This window comes from Embiotoca jacksoni, unplaced genomic scaffold (genome assembly GCF_022577435.1).
Source record: "Embiotoca jacksoni isolate LCO1_2020_lvr unplaced genomic scaffold, fEmbJac1.0.p SCAF_4, whole genome shotgun sequence".
NCBI lineage: Eukaryota > Metazoa > Chordata > Actinopteri > Embiotocidae > Embiotoca > Embiotoca jacksoni.
The window spans coordinates 14,110,512-14,135,417 of record NW_027185392.1 but is presented as its reverse complement, the minus strand read 5'-3'; the positions used below and the strand labels follow the sequence as shown (position 1 = coordinate 14,135,417).

The 24,906-nt window shown below is 38.5% G+C and overlaps 1 protein-coding gene across 1 annotated transcript; it reads left to right on the top strand.

Annotated features, from left to right (window-relative positions):
* The first annotated feature begins 1,089 nt into the window (after positions 1–1,089).
* On the top strand, positions 1,090–21,170 carry LOC138209257 (uncharacterized). The gene is made up of 10 exons (XM_069167709.1): positions 1,090–1,194; positions 2,107–2,451; positions 2,601–2,678; positions 3,437–3,478; positions 3,645–3,724; positions 4,878–4,974; positions 5,114–5,200; positions 8,719–8,961; positions 9,754–9,850; positions 20,724–21,170. The coding sequence occupies exons 1-9, from the start codon at positions 1,167–1,169 to the stop codon at positions 9,804–9,806; spliced, it is 1,053 nt and encodes a 350-aa protein (XP_069023810.1). The 5' UTR covers positions 1,090–1,166; the 3' UTR covers positions 9,807–9,850; positions 20,724–21,170.
* The last annotated feature ends 3,736 nt before the right edge of the window (positions 21,171–24,906 follow it).

Here is a 24,906-nt window from a genome sequence, read left to right as displayed (position 1 = left end):
CTGAGCACACATACGCCCTTACAACACTTCTACCTGCACAAGACAAGTCATGCTGACACAATATTCTAAACATCCAAAAAGCAGCAACTAAAGATTACTTAAATTATTGGTAAACTGCTGATTACTTTCTCAGTTAATTATTTAATTGTTGGTGTATGAAATGCCAGAAAAGAGCAGCAAATACTGTCATGATTTACCAGGGCCAAAGAAGATACATTCAGTTTTTTAGTTTTATTCTATCAACACTCCCAAACCCAAAGATATGTTGATGAAGATCAAATCCTGAGAAGCTGCAACCAAAGTCTGGCAATTTAATTATTAACATAGTAGTTGATTTATTTGCTATTTCCTCATCAATTAATGAACCAATCATTACAATCTCTAATTGCCTTTCACAAGTCCTGTTACCTCAACAATGTCATTATTGATCTCGATCACCTTTACCAAACTGCAGAACAACTTAAATATATAATTCCTGAACTTTGTCCAACATTTATTTTTACATTTCTTTTAGATATTAAATGTATTTGGTTACTTTCAGCAACTGTCTGAGGTATTTCCCCTTAGTCACAGCGACATCTAGTGAGCATAAAACAGAACTGACAACAATGAAGAAACGGTGCCTCTTTTGCAACACACTCTGTTTCTCAAGAATAAGACACAGTTGGTTGTTATACTGTTATCATGTGATGTTTAAAGTAAATACATTAAAAACCCAAATACACAAGTGAATCTTAAAAGCATTAAGAGGTGATTATCAAATCAAATACCTGCCTTCACATGCGATAACATGGGCATAAATATGCCATGTTGTCCACTTGAATTAATTCACTTTAGATTTATGGTGAACCAACATATCAGAGGTTTGTCAGTAACAATACGCATCTACAAGAGTGAGAAGAGTGTCTGAAGCAATGTACTAGCAGCTTCCTCTCGCTGACACAATTTAAGCAATACCGTTCTTTGATGCATCCTGCTGTGGTCAGAGCCAAAGATCCTCTTTTTATTTTGGTTCCCTCAATGGTGTGCAATGCTCTGAAGCATTTAGAAAGAAAAGCAGCATATAACAGGATCACGTTTGGGCTTTCATAAACTAAATATATCTTATTTTTATATCTTGACTTGGTAGGTTTTCTCTCCTGCTGCTGCCATCTCGCAAACTTACAATGCCATTGATTTTCTTCTTGATCCTGGGTAAGACTATTTATATGTTTATGTGTGTTTAACGAAATGCACCTGTTCGAACAGACATATTTAATGTTACAACTAACAAAATGTTAAGTTTTGTTGCTAAAACACAAAAATATTCTGCGAATGTGACGTCTGGGTTCTTGTAATTAATTATAAATGTTAAGAGTGAAGTAAAAATTCAATATAAACACTTAATTTCATAAAAAGTTATCATTGATGCTTCAACTAAGAGTGTTATATACTGTACATGAAACAATATATGAGTAAGAAATGATTAGCCAAACAGGGCCGTACCTTAACATTCAAGTGCTCCCTTTAGTGTTTACAGTTTACCTCGCTACTGTAAATCATACAGTTTGATGATGTCATGCATCATTTTTATCTATTGAGCTGGTTATATTCACAGTAACATTTCTTCATTTATATGTCCTGATGTTGCGCTTTCTTGCAATAATTCATTTGTGTGTTGACTTTAAAAATAATTTGAAAGAAAAGTTTAAAACCGGGGATAAGATTAGTTTGCATGCAAATGTACTCAAATATTATGTTATTTATTGCATTTTTCTGCCTCGTGTGTGCATAAAAAATGAAGCCATATGTTTTTAACACTTAACTGCTCCATATTAATATTTTCAATGATTATCACTTAATATTTTAAGGTTTTATGGGCACCTATTCTATTCTCTTTTATTTTTGGTCTCCTGTCAGTTTTATGCATGTTGGGTAAGGACAATTTAACAGGTGCTTAACAAAGGCAGAGATCAATGCATAAAGTCCAAAGAAAGGTTTGTTTAATCAGACCTTGATGATTTCAGAAAAGTTAAAAATTCAAGTTAAAAACGTTTTTTAAATTTATATTTTATGTTTTAAGTTAATTTGGTATTATTTATTGGAAAGTTGTCTCATGTCCTGCAGGTTTGGCGGTGGCATCTGTCAAAGCAAATGAAACGACAACAAATGTAAACGTTAGCTCAATCGAAGACCAGATGCTTACCGTCAACGACTCCACCACTGAAGCACCCGTCCCCACCGGCATCCCCGTCGATACCCCCGATGTCACCAGCATCATCACCCCCAACATCACCAGCATCATCACCCCCAACATCACCAGCATCATCACCCCCAACATCACCAGCATCATCACCCCCAACATCACCAGCATCATCACCCCCAACATCACAAGTATCTCGACTACGACCACCAGCATGAACATCAGCGACCCCTCCAGCACCACCATACCCACAACAACAAAGAGGACAGGTGAGAGCTAATATCTGAACTCTTTATAAAATAAAGTCCATAAGAGTTGGAGTCCCCCAAAACACTTTCATCATCCTCATCATCGTTATCATTTATTCTTTGACGATTGTTCCTTCTTTTCTGTGGCATAACATGCTTCTCTAATTCAGGTGATAAAAGTTCAACAGCTGACAAAGTCTCTAAAGCTGTGACGTCCACAAAGTCCTCGACCAAACCTGGACCCGACAGTAAGCTTTGACTTCTTTTTTACACTACCAAGCATGTATTTACAATGTGGAGACACACTGCACTCTACTGTATATACTGTTACAGTAAAGAGAAAAGCATCAGTGAAACATCTCCAATGGTGTTTAGCATGAACAAGATTTATTGCTTTTGTGCACTATAGTACAGTTCTTATAAGTTAGCTAATTACATAGAACATTTTCACTTCCTAAAACAACAATTTTAATGTAATAGACTATAAATGACTACATGTAATGTCAAAGATGTCACTTGTTGTGACAATCCCACTGAAAATGACCTCCTGACTTTGCAGTTTTCCTCAGTTATACAAAGGAAGTAATGAGCTTGCAGCCACATCATGCAGCTGCTGTCAGATTAAAAACTCAGATATTATATGATACGATTCAAAAGGGCTGACAGGAAAACAAGTGAACAAGGTGGAGCATTTAGGAGCTGAAAAGCTTAATATTTCCCTCAGGAGTAAAGTATTCTGGATGCAAATGTTTACTAACATGTTAGCAATAAGAGCACAGTTAAGTGATAATACACTATATAACTGTTCCGCAGCACCCAAGGGGCTAAGAAACATTAGTGGAGCTTTAAATCAGTTAGATATATATTTAGTGATGAATGAAAGGCTGAGCAGTGACAAATTTGTTTATTTTGATTATATCATAAACAGACTGACATTTTATGACAAGTCATTGTCAATGTTGATTTTAAATTCTACTCTTGTAAAAGCAAAACACATTTCTTACAGAGGTCACCCCCAATTCAGGATCTACAGCAAATGACAACACAGGTGAGTAACAGTTACAGTTAGAGTGCTGCAGCACGTTTATAATGTCATCCCAACACAATGTATGTTTGAGGTTGTAGCTCTAAGTTCAGACATAAACAGTGAATCAATGTCTTCGCCAGGCAAATTTATTCTTCTTTATTAACATGAACTTCATTTTTTCCTTCAGGCATCATCGTCCTTGTGTTGATCATACTTGCGGCAGTTTTATTTGCAGTTGCTTGTTACTTCACTCGGAAGAGAGGAAGGGTAAGTAAATTAGCCCTTTGCATCTACGATCCAACAAAGAATAGTTAGACATGTTGGGATTTATACTCATTTGCTTATTGTTCACTGCCTCCTAAATATAAAGCGACAATCAGCAGTCAATTATCACAACTTAGCTAAAGACTGGAAGCAGGGGGGAACAGCGGCCCTGGCTCTTTCCAAAGATGAAGAAAAAGCTGCATGTTTAGCGTACAGAAGCCCAATGCCAGCGCATATAATACACCTGCCAGTCCACTAGAGGATACTGTGTCAGTGTGACGCTTGGCCTCAAAAAAGTAGACGCACATCACATGGCACAGGTCATGTGACGTAGGTCATGTACAGAGGTCATTTGACAGGGAGAAAGTGACGTGGAAAGAAACCTTTCTCTAACTTGAACCAAGTCGTTTTGGTGTTGTACCCCAAACACCTGGTTTTGTTTTCCCTAATGTAACGACATGGTTCTTCACGCTTAGGCGAGATAAAACTGCAATACTGACACTTCATGTCTGTGCTGTTGCTCAAAGACATGAAAGTGGTGTTTGTGAACTGCTGTTATGAAGCCTTGAGTTCAGATATTGGCCGTCGACATCTTGCTAGTTCGGAGCAGTTTGGAGCCAGAAGTGACCATATTTGGATGAGCTGGGGAGGGGCAAGCGGTGCCTCTGACTCGATCTGATCAGAAACCCGATGATACTACGTCCTGCCCACCAATAGCTATAACCTGACTGCACCACAGGCCTGTCAATCAAATTGACATGCCCCCCCCCCCAAAAAAAAAACCCCAGCTTTTTCAGGCCCAATGTATAATTAATGGAGGGATTATTTTCAGATAGAATGCCAGAAAACTAATAAGAAGGAGAGACTTCAGCTAAAAAAAAAACCCAATTTTTGTTTTACTTTGTATCCAAGAGAAAAGTAGAATAGGATTCTACAGACAGAGCCTTTTTGAAGCCGACCTTTAGTGGCACTTTTTGGTATTACAGTTAAGGAACTTGTGCACTTACGTGGACCTGGAAGCTGCACCCATTTTTATATACAGTCTATGGACACATAACTGCAGTATTTATGAGTTGATTTTGGCCAGGGATCTGTGTTGAATGTAAAAACAATTAACCGCTCTAATGAGTGTGATCTGAATCGCCTCCTTGCACAGCGTTACTCTGTTGATTTCACATCGAGACCAGATGACGCTAACATCCCTCTCAGCGTGATGGAGCCTGAGCTGCCTGTCGATACTGAACCTCAAAATGGTCAGTCCAACACAGTCAGCTATATCAACCACTAACTATACAGAGAATATCTGACCTCAACAAACGCATATTCCAATATTTGAAACTGCTTGTGCTGTTTGATTTTTTTTTTACAAATATTATCATTCTGTACTTCCAGGTCTGCAAACTTTTGAAAGTCCAGAAACTACTGCAAAAGAGCCACAAGAACCAGAGGAAAAACCTGAGGCACAGGAGCAGCAGAAGGGTGAGAACCAACCTGTGACTCCTGGATCTTTAATTGTGGTGCTTGATCACTGCAGCTCTGAGAAACAGGACTGGCCGTTTGTTTTGAGCTGTAGCAAATCAAGTCAACATCACCTGTGGGCTAATAACGTGCTATTTTCCTTCCTCTTTGTTAGGTTCAGTGTAATAGAATAAAAGGAAGTACAGTTTGGTACAGGTCTTCACACTGTATATATAAAACAAACTGCACGCGAGAATATCTAACTTGAACAGAAAGTGAGTTTTGATTACAGGAACTGATTTGACAGATTAACACAAATATAAAATATAAGGTGTCAGATTTTTGCTTGATCATTTTATCATCAGGCCTTTATCATTTGTTTTATCATTTGCTTAATCAACTTGAAAATATTCCATATAAAACCATTTGTATTTTTTTTTAAATTTGGTTCCGAGGGAAATTACATTCGTATGCACAGCCATTCTTAGATGAGATCGATAAATTAGGATCATCCACTGGAGATTTTGAAATGTTTGTGATGAGAGTGTGTTCTCAACCTGATAGCCAGTTCCCTGAAGTGAGAAAAAAAACCTCAAACATGACTTGCAGTACTCAGGCCCACCACTTGAGGGAAATGGAAGCCAAGTTAACAAATTAAAAGCACATTCAAGTTTGCCATTATTGTAGCTGACACGTCATACTTTTGACAGGGTTTTTTGTAGATGTTTTCATTTTGCCAAATACAATGAGCAGGTGCTATTCTTTATGATTCAGCTTCTCATAAAAACGAATGCCTTTTCCTTGATATACAGCAGGTAGGAAAAATAGTAGAAAAGTTATAAAATTCGGAACAAATTAGTAACAAAGCCAAAACAGTTGTTGTGTGTTTTTGTGTAAGTCGTACATTCTATGCCTTGTCTTTAATTGGACATTCAAAGCAAAAAAAAAAAAAAAGTCGACATTTTTTTATTCTTGTTTCATTGTTTTGACATTTTCATTTGCCTGTGAATGGATGAGGTGTTCCTGTTTTTTTCGGAGGTGTCCCTGTGTTAAAAGGTAAAAGGTGCAGTCGTGTCTGGGCGTGCCTCTCTGCCTTGAGCCACACTTTGTTTAAATGGACAGAGCTTTCAAAGGGTTGTCTTCCTCTCATGGGAAAGAAATAATGAAACTTTGTGTTCAGGAGCTGTCAGAGCAAGTGGGCAGCCACATTTTTAATCATACACCTGGGTGCGTTACCAATTGTCTCTTAACTACTGGCAAAATGTGGATTTCAAAACGTTTGTGACAAGAATTTCTTTTAAACGTCATTTTCAGCAGCACTTAAAAATATCTGTGGACAAGATAAAACAGAAAATAACCTAAATTCTGCTCAACACAAGAGCCACAGCCACACGGCCCTTAACCTCTGGGTTGGTATGTGGCAAACGTGAATGTGCAGCTCTAACATGACATATCTTTCTTCTTTTGTCACAAGTCTTTCTGCCTTAAAGCTGCTTGCATGTTTGTTACTCATTTCCTTCTGGGTTGAGACGCATCTAAAAACCACAGAATGAGATAAGCATGTTACCAGAAATAAACATCACTGTGCGTGCAAACAGATGACTAAAGAAATATAAAGCAACACTGAGTAACTTGTATGAGGTAACTGGAAAATGTTACTTTGTAATGTGACATTTGTAGTGCAACATGCCTGGTCTGTTTATACGGACAGATACAAAAGTGACAAAAGAGGCAACACAGTCGGCGGTTTGTCAACTTTTATCAGAATGGATTATTAGTATTAGTAATTTTTTTAAATTCCTCCTTCCTACAGAGACTTGGCCAAGAAGGCAAATACAGCTTAAATAGAGAGACCAACAAAACTTTTGCAGAAGAACATAGATGATATTAAACTATATAAGTGCTGAAATTTTCAATCACCATGTAAATTCACAATTAAATGTCATGTGGGTCATGGTTTAGAATTCAGGATGATGTAAGGTGTGTAGTTTTGGAAATTAGACTTAAAACAGCTTTAAATGATCTAATTTAATTTGATTTCCCCTGATTGGAATCGGAGTCTAAAAATAACACTTTTAACTTTTTTGAAAACACTTTTATTGTGAAAGGTTGGGAAATGTTTAGTCACTCATTCGGTAGATGTAAACAGCAACACCCCTCTCTCATGTTATTAAAGGCCTTGCACAACTACACCTGTTTCCAGTTATTGTGGCTGACCTCAGCTCGTAGAGGGTCTCTGAGAAGAGGTCTAATCATTCAGAATAAGTGAAATCACCTGTGTGGGTGGAACCGAGGTGTGCGAGGTCTTAAAGTATGGAACTACAGCAGGCAGGCAATTACCTCAGCACTGACAATAGAAGCAGGGAAAGGAGCTACTCTGGCTCTCCTCAGAGTTAAAGTAATAAAGCTGAGTGGCATATTGTTTCTTTTTTGTCCAAAGGATTGAGGTGCACTGGAAACAAACTAATTTGCACACCATTAGTGACACAAGAAGTGTCTCTTTGAAGCTGTTTGTTGAGATATTTTAGAGGCAGCTAGGTGTTGTGACTATTTATATGATGAACAAAAGACTGAGAAGTTAGAGCACTCAGCTGTTGTCCCCTGAGTGTTAATGACTGTGCTCAGAGGGGCTGGTAGGCAGATTTTGCTTTAACTTTGGAGAGAGATAGGCTAGCTCTTTACCCGTTGTAGGCTTCATGGCTTTAAGACATGAGAGTGTATTTATCTTCTCATCTTCACCTTTTGAAACAAAATCAAAAGTATGTAGTTTCTACAATGTTAAACTATTTCTGTAAATATTGCATTTTAACCAATAACTTTTGACATAACAAGTTCCAACCACAGATCACATATGCAGTGCCAGTGTACATAATAATAATAATAATAATAATAATAATAATAATAATAGAGATGTTGTTTCTGTGAAGGCTGGAATGATGCCTGAGGAGCCACCTTAGTCATGGCAGAGTTATGTCTCGAACAACGGTCATCTTCCTCTCCCTCTGCCTAAACTGGGTCAGATAATAACGGGGCCACCCTACTTTCCCACAGCCTCCAACAGCTGTATGGATGTGACTCATTAGGTACTAGTCAGTAATCCGCCGCCTCATTACCGACACTGTGGTCCGCTCGAATGCCCCCGTCCGAGACAGATCCCGCCCGCAGGAGCCCAATCCTCTTTAGGGGACATGAGTGGAAATGCTGTTATTATGTAGCAGCTAAATACAGAACAGATGGAGCTAAACAGAAAATCTACAAAGACACAGAAGTTTACAAAATTATGGAGAAATTTCTTGAGAATATTACACAATTAATTCATTGCAACAGTTTAACATCCTTTTGAAAAGGTATGGCATAAAATTGGTCGTTTCCAGTATATTCTTAAATGACTCAGCCTGTGTGTTGCTTTTATTTATGCACATGTTGTTTTCATTTACATGTAGCCTATTATCTCAATGGAAAACAAAAGAAAAATCGAATAAACGTTTTTGAGAAGCACTGAAAAAGCTGTGTGGTTTTCTTTTTGTTGTCCTTCACAGCTGAGCCTGATAAATCTGTCAATGATCCCACCGCCGAGTCTGCAGCTCCAGCTCCAGCTCCAGACAGCTCCGAGGACAAACCCAAAGCGGATGTGGTTGAGCAGAGTCCTCCCGCACCCGTGGAGCCAAGTGTGGAGGAGAAAACCGACGACAAAGGCGTCGTCTCCAACAATACCTCAGTTGAGTTGCTGAAGGAGGCGAATGAGAACAACAGCAACAACACTGACTTTGGTCAGAAGAGAGGTTGGTATTCAAATCATTTGTCTCCTCCACAAAATGTTCTCTAACTGGGTAACAAAAACGAGAACTTGGAAATCCTGTACAACGTTATAAATAGATGAAATCCTTCAAGCATATTTAATGCTGGCATTCCCATAAGTACATTGAAAGAATTATCGGTCACAGTAATCATGTAATGTTTCCTCTAATGGTTGAGTACTGTGTGTAATGGAAGCCAAGATCTACAATTTTAGATGTGAGCGGTACATAAATAACTTCTGAAGAGCAGCTAAAGTCAAATCAAATCAAGCATTTTGGCACAAAAGTTTCAATTTGTGCATTACCATGTTTTCTTGCTGATTTTAAGTGGAGGGAAACAGGTAATTAACAGACCAGATTTGGGTGACTGACTGCTGAAGGCTCAGCCTATAACATCATTTTGAAGCAAAAATCAAATTGGATTTGTTGTCCATTTCTTACAGTAGACATGACCTTTGAAGAGATGTGGCCATTTAACATGAGAAGCATTTCAATAACTGATCCTCGTCAGTATTGTATGAAGATTAAATTCTTCTAGTGTCTTATAAAATTACCCTTATCTATTGCCTGGAAAGTTAACTTTACATTTGATTTCAAAAAGAAGGGATATCATGTTCCTGTTGGGAAATTAACTGTAACTATAACTATGTCGCTGTTTATTGTTTTAACATTGAATTTAAATCTCCGACTAATTATGTTTTTTCAGTTTAAAAACATAACGTATGTCTTCGAGCCACCCACTGCTAACCGCCCCCTTTTTTTTTTTTTTTGGAACAGATGTGAAGTCAATGAATGTCTTCTGGGAAGTTCCCCCCGACTGTCCGGTGTGAGACTTTACTGCCGTCTTGTAACTCTGCAGTTCCTCGGAAACTCGGTAAGACTACAGCAGGCGGATGCTGTGCTGCAGCTGCTGCACTGCTCAGCCAGCTCAGGTGTAAATAAAGGGTCAACGGACCACATACGACCACTGGGAGGGCTTCATTACAGCTTCCTGTCCTAAATTAAAATATTAAAAATAGAGAAGTCATAACCATTGAATCTAAATTTACAAAATGTGCTCGTCCCCCAAACGTATAAATCACCTTAATAGCCTGACATCGAGTGGTATATAAATACACACCATGGAAGCCGCATCCAGAACGTAACCCCAATGCAAAACACAGTATTAATACAAACAGGGTATCATTCTTTCTAAGACTTTGCTTTTACTTTAAATGGTTTTCCAAATGTGTGTTAATCGTAGCTCAGTTGAAAAAATAATATTAAATATTGCAGCAAGACTCATGAGATTTTGGGTCATTTCAGGCTACTTAAAAAAGATAATGTCCAAAATACACATTTACGAATGATATATGAACAAACAGGCTTTAAGCTTATACAACATCTTTAATGGCCGATTTCCAAAAAGTTATTTTTTTTCTCATTCTGAGCCAGAGATCTAAACTTTACTTCCACACGGCAAACTTTCCAGTTTTATTCCCGTCTATATTCTGATTGTTTTTACAGGGAGGGTTGTTTCTATATCATTCGCAGCCCGTAAAATCTTTCCACTGAAAAAATGACAAGGATTTTAAAAATTTCCAATTAATAGAGGGATAAAAAGAGATATTCATAAATTTTGAAAATGGTTTTTATCTCATTTCTGTTCTGAAATCTTATGCAAATGTCTCTATATTTAATCAGATAATGCCTCATTTAAACAACATTTTTGCAAACCTGTAATACAAAAATAAATGATTTTAATATAAGTATCAACTGGGAAAGTTTCAAGGTTCAAGGTTCTACACACAAAGATAACGAAGCAAATTTAATCTACTGAATACCAAAAATGGTAAATGGATTTTGAGTTCAGATTTAATTGTCAAAGTTATTTCCAAGGTAAAAAAAATATTGTTCATGCAGTACAAATGCAGTTTCCCCCTGTTTAGTTTATACATTTTTTAAAAATCCATCTTTTCTATCAAAATCTCTGTTTCTGCTGATTGTAAGTCGCTCTGGACTTCATTCCTTCCTTCTTCTGATCCTCTCTGCTCTACCATCCACTGATGGATGAGATTGTTCTCACACGAGTAGCAACACGGGCCCTCTCAGTCTAATCATCATGTGCTTCAGCATTTAAAGCCTCACATCTGCACCTGCACTCCCTCTCTCTTCCTATCAGCTCAGAAACACTCATGGCTGCAGCCCGAAGCCCGAAGAATTCACACTGCTCTTAACAGCTGATGATAAGCTCACATCTGAGAAGCTAACGCTCAGGAGCTCGGTATGTTAGCAGTCACGGATCATCTCCGTCCTCACAAAAACACCGGCTTCAGAAATCCCAAACATCTCCGTTTCAGAAGAGGCAGTCAGTCCTAGTCCTTTTGTTCATGTTGTGAGTGGGTCTTTAAGATCATTAAAAGCAAAGGCTATAAGTATAACTATGAAATCTAATAAGCTGTGCAATTATATTTGAGTTATATTGATGATCGTCATCACCCAAACCTGTAAACATTTCACAAGCAACATAATTTTTAAATAATGCTTACCAAAGTGCTTTTGTTGCAACACACAAAAATAAAGAAATGTTCTCCATCCAAACCTCAACCACATTCCTTTTTTTTTAGTGTTTATCACATACACTTCCCTGATGCATAAAAACCTCTTCTGTGACATCGTTTTCTAACATTACATAACTGAGAAAACCAAATAGTGCTAAACATAATTTCACGTGATTTATTTTTGTTGAAGTAAGTGCATGTAGCTATATTTCTATCTGATGGTGTGACACTTGTAAGAATATCAGAAAACCGCTGTCCTGTGATAAAACTCACAGGTAGGGTTTTATGGGTCCAGGTAGCCTTCTTTTTTATAAGGTTGCACTGGAAAGATTAATTCAAAACAACCATAACATACAATAATTTAAACTGTGTATTGTGGTCTTTGATGATTTCTGTACCTGACAGCTGAGTATCACACCAAAGCGATTAACACACCTGTCAGCCCACTCTCTGCCAGTGTCATGTTTTGCCTCCGCTAGGCGTGAAGCGAACATGCAGTTAGGGTTAGGCACAGGAACGACTTGGTTACTTAAGGATAGATTTCTTTAAAGACAAACACATCACTTTCTCATGGACTCAAACCCTGCTCTTGTGGGTGAAAGTCCTGGGTTTGATGCACCCCCAACCATATTTGGACTTCACCACTTTTGTACTTTATTAATTGACCTCGAACACATGACATTCATCACACGGCCTCCTTCATTGAGGTGCGTGTACTTTGCATGCACAGATCAGGCTAAATGCGACAGTATCCTCTGGATGGACTGATAGTTGTATAACATGCTTGGCTGTGATTCTGGGCTGACATGATAGATGTGCAAAAACTGCTGGTGAGGTCTCAAACATGGTTCTCAGTTCCTTGTTTAAAACAACTGGAAGTGAAGATGGTTCAGGTGTACCTAATCACTCTTCTTCTAAAAGGACTTTTCCAAACAAAAGACCCTCAAATTTATACATATTCACCTTATTGTTTTCTGTGAACATGTACAATTAGCTTTACTGGAAATTCAGTGTCCAAAAAAAAGACCTTTAAAACCCACTGAGCGAGATTAGACAAATGTTTGGACATCTTTATTATGGGAATTTTAAACTCTGATAAAACTGCCTGTACAGACAACTGAATGCTTTTCCTAATTAGACTGTGAAACTGTTTAGTGACTCCCATAAATATGAGCCTTTCTCTGATAAGAACACAACATACTTGAGTTGTGAATCAGTGAATACCCCGATATGAAAAACAGCAGAGACAAGAAAAAGTGAACACTTCCCTCATTCCCACCTGGTTTGGGAAGTGATGAGCAAGCTGGAGTTGAAAGGCAGCAGCGGAAGATAATGGATTTAAGCTGACAGGTCATAAACTAAAGCAGCATAATTAGACCTGAGGCTTCACTGCGTTATTTTCCACTCAGAGCACAGCTTTCATGTTTAATGGGCAATGTTCGAGGAAACTGTCTGTACCGCCTGGGATAAATATTTCACAGTTAGGAGGAGGCAGAAGTGAAAGACTGACAGAGATTTTACTGTGTGAGAACAATGAGGCCAGTAGTTAGCTAGAAGCAGCTTGTTTTACTAGCTGAAGCTCTCATTGGAAGCGGCTGCTGCAGCTGATTCAGAGACAGGTCATGAAGGTGACCCGAGTCAAGGATCAGCGGTCTGAAGATTTTGGGATGTCGTTAGCCTGTGACCTCAGGAACATAAGTGGTGCTGGAGAGAGTCAAATATATAAACACTAATTATTTTTTAGTGGTTGTCTCTAATTTTCTAATTTACAGTCATCAATTTCTTGCTGTAGTGGAGTAAGCAGGGGGTCAGAGGCTAGAGCTTGTCATTGATCACGTTTCCTTAGTAACGCCCGAATACAACCACTGCTCTGAGTCGATTTGATCAAATGTGAACTCTGACCTTGTGTGTTTTTTCTGTAGTGTGTAAGCTACCTACTCCAGCCCGTTTTCATTACCAGGGCATCAAATACTACCGTTTTGTCAAAGTCTTTAGCGTCACAGAAATATGCACAAAGGTTGAGGAAGGAGGTCACGTGACTAAGTAGAAAGAGTGAAGAGGTTGTCAGTGTTTGGATAATGTAAACAGAGGAGTTTTCTCTGGTGTTCAAGTCTGGGAGAAAGTAAAAGTCAACGTGGATTTCTTTTAAGAAACATAATCTATTAAAAATACGTAGAGTAACTTATGTCACGTGTGTGACATTACTTACGTTATGTCACTTCGTCGTCGTTGTTCTACTCATATCTGAGTATTTGTGACCTTTTTGATGACGTTTTTCCATTCATAGTGTTTTTTTAGCTTTGATGTAGCAGCTATAAATTTATTTCTTTGTGAGAGTTGTAATTCCATCTGTCCAGCGGAGTTTCCGCCTTCCTCTGCTTCTTTTCCCTTCCACTTTACCCAATATAATCACTTTTTCCAGATTGTCTCCTTCACGCCTGGCAATGTGACCAAAATATTGCAGTTTCTGTTTTACAACTACTTTGAAGAGATTCTTTTTTTTCTCCAATTTCAAGCAAGACAATCTCATTGGTCCTTTTTGCTGTCCAAGGAATGCACAGAAGCTTTCTCCAACACCACATCTCAAATGCTTGTGGAAATGTTATGTCACTTATTTAAAGTCAAATCATGATCTTTTCCTGAATCTGACCACCTGGTTTTAGGTACCTAAACCGTGTGCACATATATGAGATGCCAGCGGGATCTTATGTACATGCTGGCTTTCTATCCTTTTTCAAAATTAGCTGTTGGCTGCTTGTGTTGTTGACCGCCAAGTCTGTTTGGTTATTGTAGTAACATTGGGTCACACCTGTCTTGCACACTTGTAGTCTGTTGTCTAGTGTGGCTTGAGTGAGTAGTTAACCCTCCTGTTGTCCTTGGGTCAAAATGACCCGCAGCTGTGTTCAACCAAGTTCTATTTTATTTTCATAAACAGGAGGGTTAATATGGCTCTGTGACTGTCAACTTGCATCCAACATGACTATCAAACAGTTTATTAACTTGCCTTGCCGCACTAGTTTAGTCTGCTTTACTTTATCCTTTGTCTGATTGAAGTTTAAGTAAATCATTTGAAAAATCCTTGGCACCCTCCATGATGCTGAAATAGCCTACCAGCAGTTGTGCTGCTAAATATCACTGTCTAATGATAAATCTAGAATGTCAGTGGTGCTGAAATAACACATCTTATTGTAATCTAAATTTCTCTCAGTTCTGTCTTCCCGTTAGTTTCCCCTCTGATCTGTCTTACATCTCCGTACTGCCTGTAACAAGCTGTATAAGAACCCACTACAGATCTTCTGCTGTGAGCCACCGTCTCCGCGCCCGGAGACATGTAAACACAGATTTGTGGTGAACAGGATGTCAATAGTGCATGTGCTGAATACAGGATCATTATCTCAGTAATAACAGTGAAGGGAGGCTTCCTGTTTGTGAGGTTTGATGTGGTTCAAACCGACAGGTCGGCCATTACACCTGGGCAGCTTTACAGAAGGGAGGAACTGTCGGAAAACACAGACTGACACTCCCTCCACACTACCAGGAGAAAACAGCTGGTGGAGGCTGGTCCTGCCCCTTCCTCCCTTCGCTTCCTACCACAAACCATCAAGTTTTGGGCAAGAAATTGAAGACTAGAGCTTGCAAGTGCAAAGTCTTAAGGATAGCAATTATATTTGCATTATTCATTGTGTGCTTGCAATATAAACTGCACTTTGGAGGCTAACAGCGGTGTGTATTCACTTTTTGATGTGAACATTTTCATGTCTGTGCTTGAATAATTTACTGAATGGTTTAACTGTGTGCTTCATTATGGCTGGAGAGAAGTTTCTGGTGCATTGGATTTAAACAACAAGATATATATATATATATATATATATATATATATATATATATATATATATATATATATGTTTATTTATTTTTTTACTAACAAGGTAAAGTACACCCAATAATGATGATAAGTGTGAAATACATGTACTGGCAGAATAAAGTCAAGAGGATCTGTTTGATAGCACTTACTGTTGGAATTTTTAATAGCACCTGGATAGCCTAATGCCCTGCTGGAGTAAAAAGATACAACAAAACGTCAGTGTCACTCAGCAATACAGGAGATGGATTGTTCATGGAACAGTGGATGCTGTTTTGTTAAGCAAAAAAACGTCATGATCACCATCACCTTTTTCTAAATGAAGAGCTCAGATGTTTAAGGAATGTTCAATAACTGGATAATCACTAGTTTCACACAGCTCAAAATAAAAGCAGCGCCACTGAGAACCTTGATTCATTCTCGTCAGTGTTTTGGGATAAACAGCGATAAACAACTCACTCTCACCCAGGCATACAAACACCAGCAGGCACTCATAGAACCATGAATTTGCATTGGTGGGGTTTTCCATTGTTAGTGTTAATTTATAAAGCTTTGTAAAGTGATATACAGAGCTGGATCAGTGGTGTCAGTGCAGATTAGTCAAGTCAATTTTAAGGATTTTTATGAAGGATCTTCTGAACATCTCAAAGAAGGACCAAGGTTTTTACCTTGGTCTTATGGACTGCATAATTGGGTTATAACATTCAAATTATATTTTATTTTTATTCCTATATTCTATCAACACAAACAGCACAGTATTTGTGAGGAGTGCCTCGGTGTGAACAGAGCGACTGGAAGTGAAGCATAGTCATGTTGCACAAATTGTCCCTTTAGTAAAATTTGTAATGTGTAATTAAATAAAAATGATAGTTGTTACACGGACACAAATCATAGTCATAGGGAAAAGTGTCCATAAAACCAGAGATGAGTAAATGTGTTTTTTGTAAGCTTTTGAAAATGTGATTCTTTAGAAGGATATAAACATTGTACAGATAAGCAATGCAAGAGATCAGTCTACATGTAATAAGTGTAGATTGAAACAGCCAAACAAGTTGATGAAACAGAATCAGGATCAAATCAACAGGATTGTTGTGTACATGACTGTGTAAAAGTGAAGTGAATCCAACAGTTCAATCAAAACTGTTTCTGTGTTCAAATCTTTGCCACTTAGGTTTCACTCGTGTAATAAAGGAGTCAGATATGAGGATCGATCACACTCTCACATCTGTATAGGTAATATGATTCTGAAGCCAGCAGGCAGTTATCTGTTGATGCAGTTGTAGTTATTTACTTGACTATTTCTTGGCCAGACACAGTACACTCCTGGAGTCTTGTTGTCACTTTGAGGTTGATGTAGAAAATTAGCTGTTGGGTTTTAGTTTGGGATTTTGTCACGTTTGCTTCTAAACTTTAACTGCTTGTTGCATATTTATTCATAAATATGTAATATAATGGAGAAATGCTGAAGATCTGAGGCAATGCTTTTAAGGTTTTTAGAGGAGGTTGTACTTTTAGTCGAATCCTTGAACACCCTTCGAAAGAAACCAAGCTGCTGGCAGTGCGGAGGTCAAGTTGAACAGTGTTCAGTTTCACTTGTTAAAGGTCTACTGTATAAGTAAAAAATATTTACTAGTCATTCCAGACATACAAGTGACTGTTATTGGACAAATCTTAAAGAGGATAAATCTGTCAGGGTTGTTTGGGCTTTGACTTTTGAGGAAGCCATTTCCATTAACACCTTGTCAACATTAACCAAACAAAATGGAGTGAGAGGACAAGTTTATTGTTTTCTAAACAATTTAGGTGAGTTTGTTTTGAAAGTGAGCCTCTTATGAGGTCACAGTTTGCTTTTGTAAAAATGACAATGACAAATGAGTTCAACCTGATCGTTTTAACCTAAAACCAATGCAGAACCACGATGCTATTACACATGAACAGCAGATTGACACCGTCCATTGTGTCTGTATGTATACTGTATTACATGTTAACTTCCTGTGTCATGCCTCTTCACCAAAACCACAGGGTTTGTTTCAGCTCCTTGACGTGCAGAGGTCTCGGGTTGAAGTCCTTTCCAAAGGTCATAGGTCACACAGACCTAATTAAAGGGGACATAGTGACTTCAGGAGAATAATGTGGCCTCAATGTCAGTATCAACTGGCTCACATTCTTTGCCTGTCACTGAGCAAGTCTCTGCAGAATTGGATGTGCGGCTACTGTGATGTGTCGCCCCAACCTAGGATGCATTTCAACAAAGACCCCTGCACATGACAGAACCTGAAAAATATGAAAACAATATTTGCGGGAAGCTTACAGAGACATGAAAAGTAGACTATGAAATAGAGTTGTTGTCTTTCTCCGTCGTACATCCAGGTCTTACAAATTATTATTCAAGCATATTTACCTCTGAATTCAAGCTGATATTTATCCTGCAGCAGGAAACACAAACACAAAGAAGCACATCTCATCTCTACTTTCCCTTTTGCCCTAACCTACATCTTTTATTTTTAAGAGATGTCAAAGTATGCCAGGCCTTGACCTTTCCTATTTACACTGAAGACATTTTACATCAAGAGTGTCACATTTTCTAGATCTTTAGTCTGAAGGTGCTGGGCCGACCGCCTGATCAATGATCAAAAAAAAAAGTGATTCACCAAACACTCGCCACGCAAGTTAGTGAATATACTGAATCCACATGTTTACACACAAGCGAGAGATGTGAATGTACGGAAAGCCGGAAGGGTCAAACCTTACAGAGCCGTGTGCCTGCCCTAGAGCCAAGCTTTTAGCGGTTTGCTCTAAAAACATGAACACATCATGAAGATGTAATCCACATCATGATTATCAGCCCAAATCCCAAAGCAGCTGACTCTTTCAGTGACCTATACAACTCCCCCAGAATGCAAAACCCGTGAGGTCTACAGTTGTAGGGACAGCTTCCTCCCCTGCTGTCCTCTCCAGGCTGGTTTAAACATTCCTGGTCTGACTTTGTGCAGTTGGCGGGGCTGCTGTGATCAGCGAGGCCTGCTGACAGACGGACATTCATCCACCTGCTGGTATCGCCTCCGGCATCGGCTCCACATTCCTGAGGCAGAGTCAAACTGTCAGAGTCACACCGTGGCTTTATTACATCTCTGTCTCTCATCGATCACACAAAGTTTAAAGTGAGCTCAGGTGAAGTCTCAGATGATGACGAAAGACAGATCCTAAAAAAGTTAAACTATTACTTTACTTTCATGTGACGCGTGTAAGTATTTGGACCAATTTGATGGTGAACATTCACGCGGCAACAACAAAGTATGAGCTGGAAGCCTGTTGATGTAGAGACTACTCGCAGGGCAAGTTGGTGAGCTAGCTGGTGAGCTAACCCTCTATCATATTCCCAGCCAGGAACATCTTAGCAGCTAGCATGCTGGAGAGTCAACGGCTCCTCAAGGTTTTGTCGGTTTTCACTGCACTGGGCCATTTACTCCATGTCACATTTAAGCATTATGTCGTTTTTCATTCAATAAAGAGTTGTTTGAGGGAGAAAAAGTTAAGACCTTCAATAGAGGTTGATGGCTTGATACAACTTATTGCCTCGTCTCCTTCATTTGGACTCTCCAGCACTCCAGTCAGCACTGGTGAGAGGGCTCGCTACTGGCCAAGGGCACAAGTCAAAGTTCAATAGCGCAAATGCAATTTAACGCAATAATTGGTGCAGATTTACATAATGCCAGGAGTAAATTCACTAACGATTAACAATTAAGAATGATAATTTACCAAACCTTAATGCTGCCTCAAACCTAAACTCTGATTCAACACTAATCAGAGTTAGAGGTTTCAGGCACTAATCCAGAGGTGTAGTGGTGTGAGTGAGGTGCTGTGTTTCACTCCAGCAACAGAAATATGACGCTTTCATATAGATTATATCGTCCAATGTTTGCTAGTCCTATCCAGCTCCACTGTGGGTTAAATCATCGGTAGCAATACCGCAATAATAAAAGTAGCACTCACAGGACGAGAAATTAATTGTTATTTGAAGTCTATTTTGACAACATATTTATTGCTTGATCAAATAAATGATTAAAGGACATGGTGTGGTTATAGCTTAACTTACCTTAGTTGGACTTATAATTCTGCTTAACTTGAATAAATGTTTCTTACATGTTTGATATTTCGATGGCATTCAGATTTACAACTGAACTGTAAATCCTCACTTCTTTTTTTTTTTTGCTGTGAGCAGCATCCGCTCTTGTTTTAGTTCAGGAAACATAACCTTGAAGTGATCAATCCGTCAGGTCCAAAATATTTTATTGCTTTAGTTGTTCTGACTTCTGTTTTTGTGCACGCCCCTTGTCATGTCAGAGACTTCACAAAATACAACAAGTTCAGTGACACGTGTTGTAATATTTAGCTGTTAATAAGACTTGAGTATCTATGTTATCAGCAATGATACAAGTGGAACTTCTAATACCAGTGTATTCTTGGAGATTTAAGTAAAGTACTTGTTTTTTATTCTGCTCAAAGGGCTGTTTGATAGTGTGTTTCATTCAAAAGAGAAAAATAAGGTCTAAAAATGTAAAGTATCCTCTGAGCATCTCTTTGTTTCACCTGAATGGCATTTGTTGATTTTCAATTTGTGGGTAATTGAGAAAGCCGAACACCCATGGCTGGATTCAGCTGAGCCTTTTCTGCCAAACTGCTAAATCCTCCGAGGAATGCCCAGTCTTTCAGCAGCCAGGTTTCACTGCTGTGACTTACTGCTCTCCACAGATCCCTTTCTATCCCTGTGGCTCAACTCAGCACGACTTTATGAACCGAGATCAATGTGAAGTCTTACCCGCAACCCGAGCCTCAGTCGTCACATTTCTGGTCAATAACCAAACTCCTTTATATTGGATCCAGCTGAGATTAACTCAGGTCAGATTTAAAACAGCAGGTCTTAAGAGCAAAATACCTCTGAGAAATACGATTGAGTGTTCAATATATCGGTGGGCTCTGAAAGCTGTTAGAAGACCGTTAATAGAAATGGATAATTGTGTATTTAATCAGACAAATATTTATATAAAACCAAAGATGAACCCTCCCGGGGCTGTTGTCACATCAGCCCCCGGGACTACCCAAGATTTTGTAGACACTTAATGGTTAAGTGTAAATCACATCAATGGATATGGAGTCAGATTATGTCAGTTATCCTTTCCCTCAAACAGATGTTTCCCCGTGGAGGTTAAAGGTCATGGCAAAGGCCACATAAACATGGCCAAAGCAGAAGTTACAAGTGGAAAAAGCAGGTGATTGCAGGACACGTGACAGTGGGACAGGACACATTGTTTTCATTGATCTCTCGCTCTCTCTCTCTCTTTCAGACTGAGGAAAAAACTCAAGTGACTGCAGTGGAAAAAGACACCTCTACTAAATGTTCAATCTTGGAACAATTTTGCAAAAAGGTATATATACCAAAGTGTTTTTAAAATATGAGTAATATTTTTGGTTAAAATGTAAATAAATGAATGCATAAGTGTTGATACACAATCTATATTCACTGCCACATTCTTAAAATGTGGGCTTCAACCCACTAAAATAATACTGCTCCTGTCCCAGAATAACAAGATATTACTTTTTTCACATGACAGTATTTTTTGGTATGTATTTGCATAATATAATAATCATAATCATAATATAAAAGAAAACAGCACAATATTGTCAGATTTTAATTATTTGTGCATCTCTTTTAGATAAAATGTTATTTCTGTGGATGCTGAATTTTGCTGTTCCTGTTCTTTTTATTTAGTAAAGTTTCCGTTATGCTGTTTGCTATGGTGTGAGTTATTTGAACATGTCACAAAAAAAAAAAGTTTTTCACCAATATCTACCACCAGAAGGCAGTTATTTAAACTTTTGTGGTGTTCTTTTGATCAAACTCGACTTGTATAACTATAAGTGGAAACATGGGCTCCAGGTGCAAACGCATTTACTTCAAACAGTGTTAAAAGGCAAGAATCCCTCGACACTGTGCTGCACGCATTCCTGGGTCAGTTGCCAGGTTCCTCCTTTAGGCACAGTTGTTCCTTCAGTAGATGTGTAGTGAGGCCGTTAGTGATGCTAATTAAACCCAAACATATTGGCTGGAAGGTGAATAATATTTTACAATGCTATGAATAAGATTATAAATATCAGTACACAAGTTTACACACAATAAAGGTCATTTAACAGCTGTATCCGTTTCGAGGTCATCACTAAAGGACGAGCCTATATATAATGTATTTTTCCTGGTTAATTTCATGAGGCATATAATATTTGTATATTTCCATCTGCAGAGATGAGTTGCCCAGTGTTTGGGGCTCATCCAGCTGCTATATCCAGCCTGTTTCCATGGGCTTCAGCTCCCTTTTAATGACAAGTGATAGCATCGCCCCATATCAATCTGCCCACAGGGCGCTTTAATCCACCATTAAGCAGATGAAATGTTGCACTGGGCCTGCGGTGCAGCAGTGACGGCAGGAGCAGTTCTAAAATTTGTATGCCTGTCCCTCAAACCTGACCACAGTCATGGACACCCTGCACCAAACCACCCGGTACAGCAGAACACAAACCTCTTCCTCCTCGGAACTGGATCCAAATGTCGCAGGTCTCAGTATCCTCTATTTATACGCAGAGTATATTTACAACAGGCCGGATGATTAGGATGCTAGCAAGTAGTGTGAGAGCAAAGAGAATGTGGGTGCAATCTTCTTCAGCTATTCTAAGGAGACAAGGACTTTATCGGATGTGAGCCCCCTCTCTGATGTCAAAGCTTGTTTTCAAAGAATCTGTCAGAGCTTCTTTACCGAGCTGCCAATCGTATCCTGAAGTTGGTCCTTAGTAAGATTTTCTTTGATAGCGTTTCTATAATCAGATCATTTCTGTGAGAAGGAGATCTGTAAAAGATTCCAGGAAAAGTGCACATACAGAGATTCAGTGCGCATACATCAACAGCGTCACTTACAAATAATTCCTCTTCTGTTTATTGTTAAAAGTTTAAAACCCCGATAGACGACACGGTCAAGATTCTACATCCAAACGTTTGATTATTTCTATATGAGACAAAGGGGCGGAAAGCTTTCTAATAGACAAAACTTTCCCATGTTTAAATGTGAAGTAACTAAAGCTGAGATCTATAGTCAGGTGAGTGGTCACAAAATGTAAGGTACTGACAAAATTTCCTCATCAACAAACTTACTTTTATCTGGTTGCTTTCAAATACAACTTTTTAATTCACTTCAAAAAATGAATTACCAGGAATGAAACACAAAGCAAAACACACACACACGCACGCACACACGCACGTAGTGATATATCAACAAGTGTCCGGCACAGCTGGACTGAGCTGTTCCTGTGCTCTATGAATGGTTGAGATGTTCACGAGTGATAAGCGCTCAGAATGTGAAGAATGTTCACTACAACTTATGGCAAAACATCCATTAAAACTTCTGTCATTGTGCTGAGAGCTGTGGTATGTTGTAATGATTTAAGTTTATTCAATCCTATTTCCTGATCTATTTTTGCAACAAACTAATGCCAATATTTTGTTAAGTGGAAATGATTTATCACATCATTATCAATATAAAGCTTCTCGTGTTGCATAAGTACATCTTTATATAGTGAGGTTATATTATTGGCCTGTGAAATATGTTGATAAATGAAGTCAAACATGAAGTGTTTGTGCAGACTGTCTGATCCTGGTGAGATAAATGTGATGTCTGCCAGGCTGTGTGGTGAGTTTGAGAGCGACTGAAAAGTGGGAGGAAACACTTTAACGCAGATCCAACTGGGAATATTCCTCAGAGAAAGTGGGAGGTTTTTGAGAGCTCCCAGAAATGTGTTGGTAGGTAAAATGTTTATCGACATTTGCAAAATAGCACTAAACATAAAAATACAGTTGAGTTTGATGCCAAATGTTAAATTTTACTGGATGGTGGTCCTGGATAAAAAAAAAAAAAAAAAAAAAAAAAAATTGTCGTCATGGGGGGGGGGGGGGGGGGGGGGGGGGGGGGTTAAATGGATATTGTAAACTGAGTTGGACATGCCAAAAAATATGCTTAAAATTCGAATTATTAAATTTGAATTGAATTTACTTCTCCTGTTAAAGTTTATTTCATGAAAAGAAATGAGGATTTAACAAATAAATAACAATTATAAACTAAAAAAAAATAGAAAATTGAAAGCAAAATGTTTGAGAAGGCAGTAATTATACTGATCAATGTCAAAAACTGAAATTGTATTTGAGTATTGGAATCAGTAACACCAATTGACACCGATATTTACTGTTTTAAACCACAACTTGAAAAAACTGACTATCACGTTTAAACAAAAAGGCCGCTCACATTGTCCAAACCTAGCTGCCTGCAGGAAATATCCCAGCACCGAGCTGAAAAGCTGCTTGAATACACCTTTCTGGTTCTGGTAAGTAGCCTGCTTCCATATGGTCATCAAATATTGACCATGTATTTGCACATTAGGATTTAATTTCCCACATACTGTCGTAGCTGAGCTGTATGTTAGCGTGGCAGCTGTGTGTCCTCGTGCTCATCACGTCTCCGTCACCCCTCCGTCTAGTGAGCCACAAAAGTAATTGTGCTGTTGAGCGGAAACATTATAACACTTAAACGCGGTGCCAAAGTGCTTTTTCACGGCGCCAAAAAACTAATTTATGCATAAACTATTGTGTGTGCGGATCCGCCCGAGTGGGCGTGCTAGGGTGACAGCATGAGAATGCGAGCACGTGTGACGGCCGAGGACACCGGAGCAGAGTATGAAGGTAGCAGAGCAGCGTGTGGACAGTTCAGGCTGTTTGTCACCAAATAACTGCAGCTACTTCAAAGATCCGAGCCGAGTTCCCCCGCTGATTGAAGTAAAGGGGTTAAAAACGACCAGGATCTCTTCAGGTGGACCAGCTAATAATATTGCCGTGAAACTTTTGAGTGTCTGATAGTGACTAATGTCTGTGTTTTATTTCTTTCTAAACTTTACTCAGTATTTTTATGTCAGGAATATTATTTATTTAATTGACCTTTTTAGATTTATTTTTTTTTACCTACTGAGATCGCATTGAGTTAGTTGTGAATTTGCTTTTGTAAACATTTCTGAAACAATAGTTTGTCATATTTTAAATATAAAATCTAATCCTGATCTGAATTTATTCTATCCTCAAAATGATGATTTAAGAAAACTAAATTTTTTTATTAATGGAAAAGAGTATTGATTGATTGAACCGGACCGAGTACGGATACGCTAAACATAAAATTAAAATTCCTATTAAAAGATATAATTTTAATCACGATATAATCCGATTTAAAACATTTGCATCTCATATTGCAGCCATAGATGTTAAAAACAAATGAACATGTTTATTTTAATCTCAGATTTTCTCTGGTGTTTGTGGTCATATACTTGCTGTCATGGTTCACCACAGTTACTGTAAATACAGGTTTATCATTTAATAAGTTGTTTTATCTTTTCTTTGCTACTTTCTTAAGGAGAGAGAGAAGAGTAAACAAGAGAGGAGGTAAG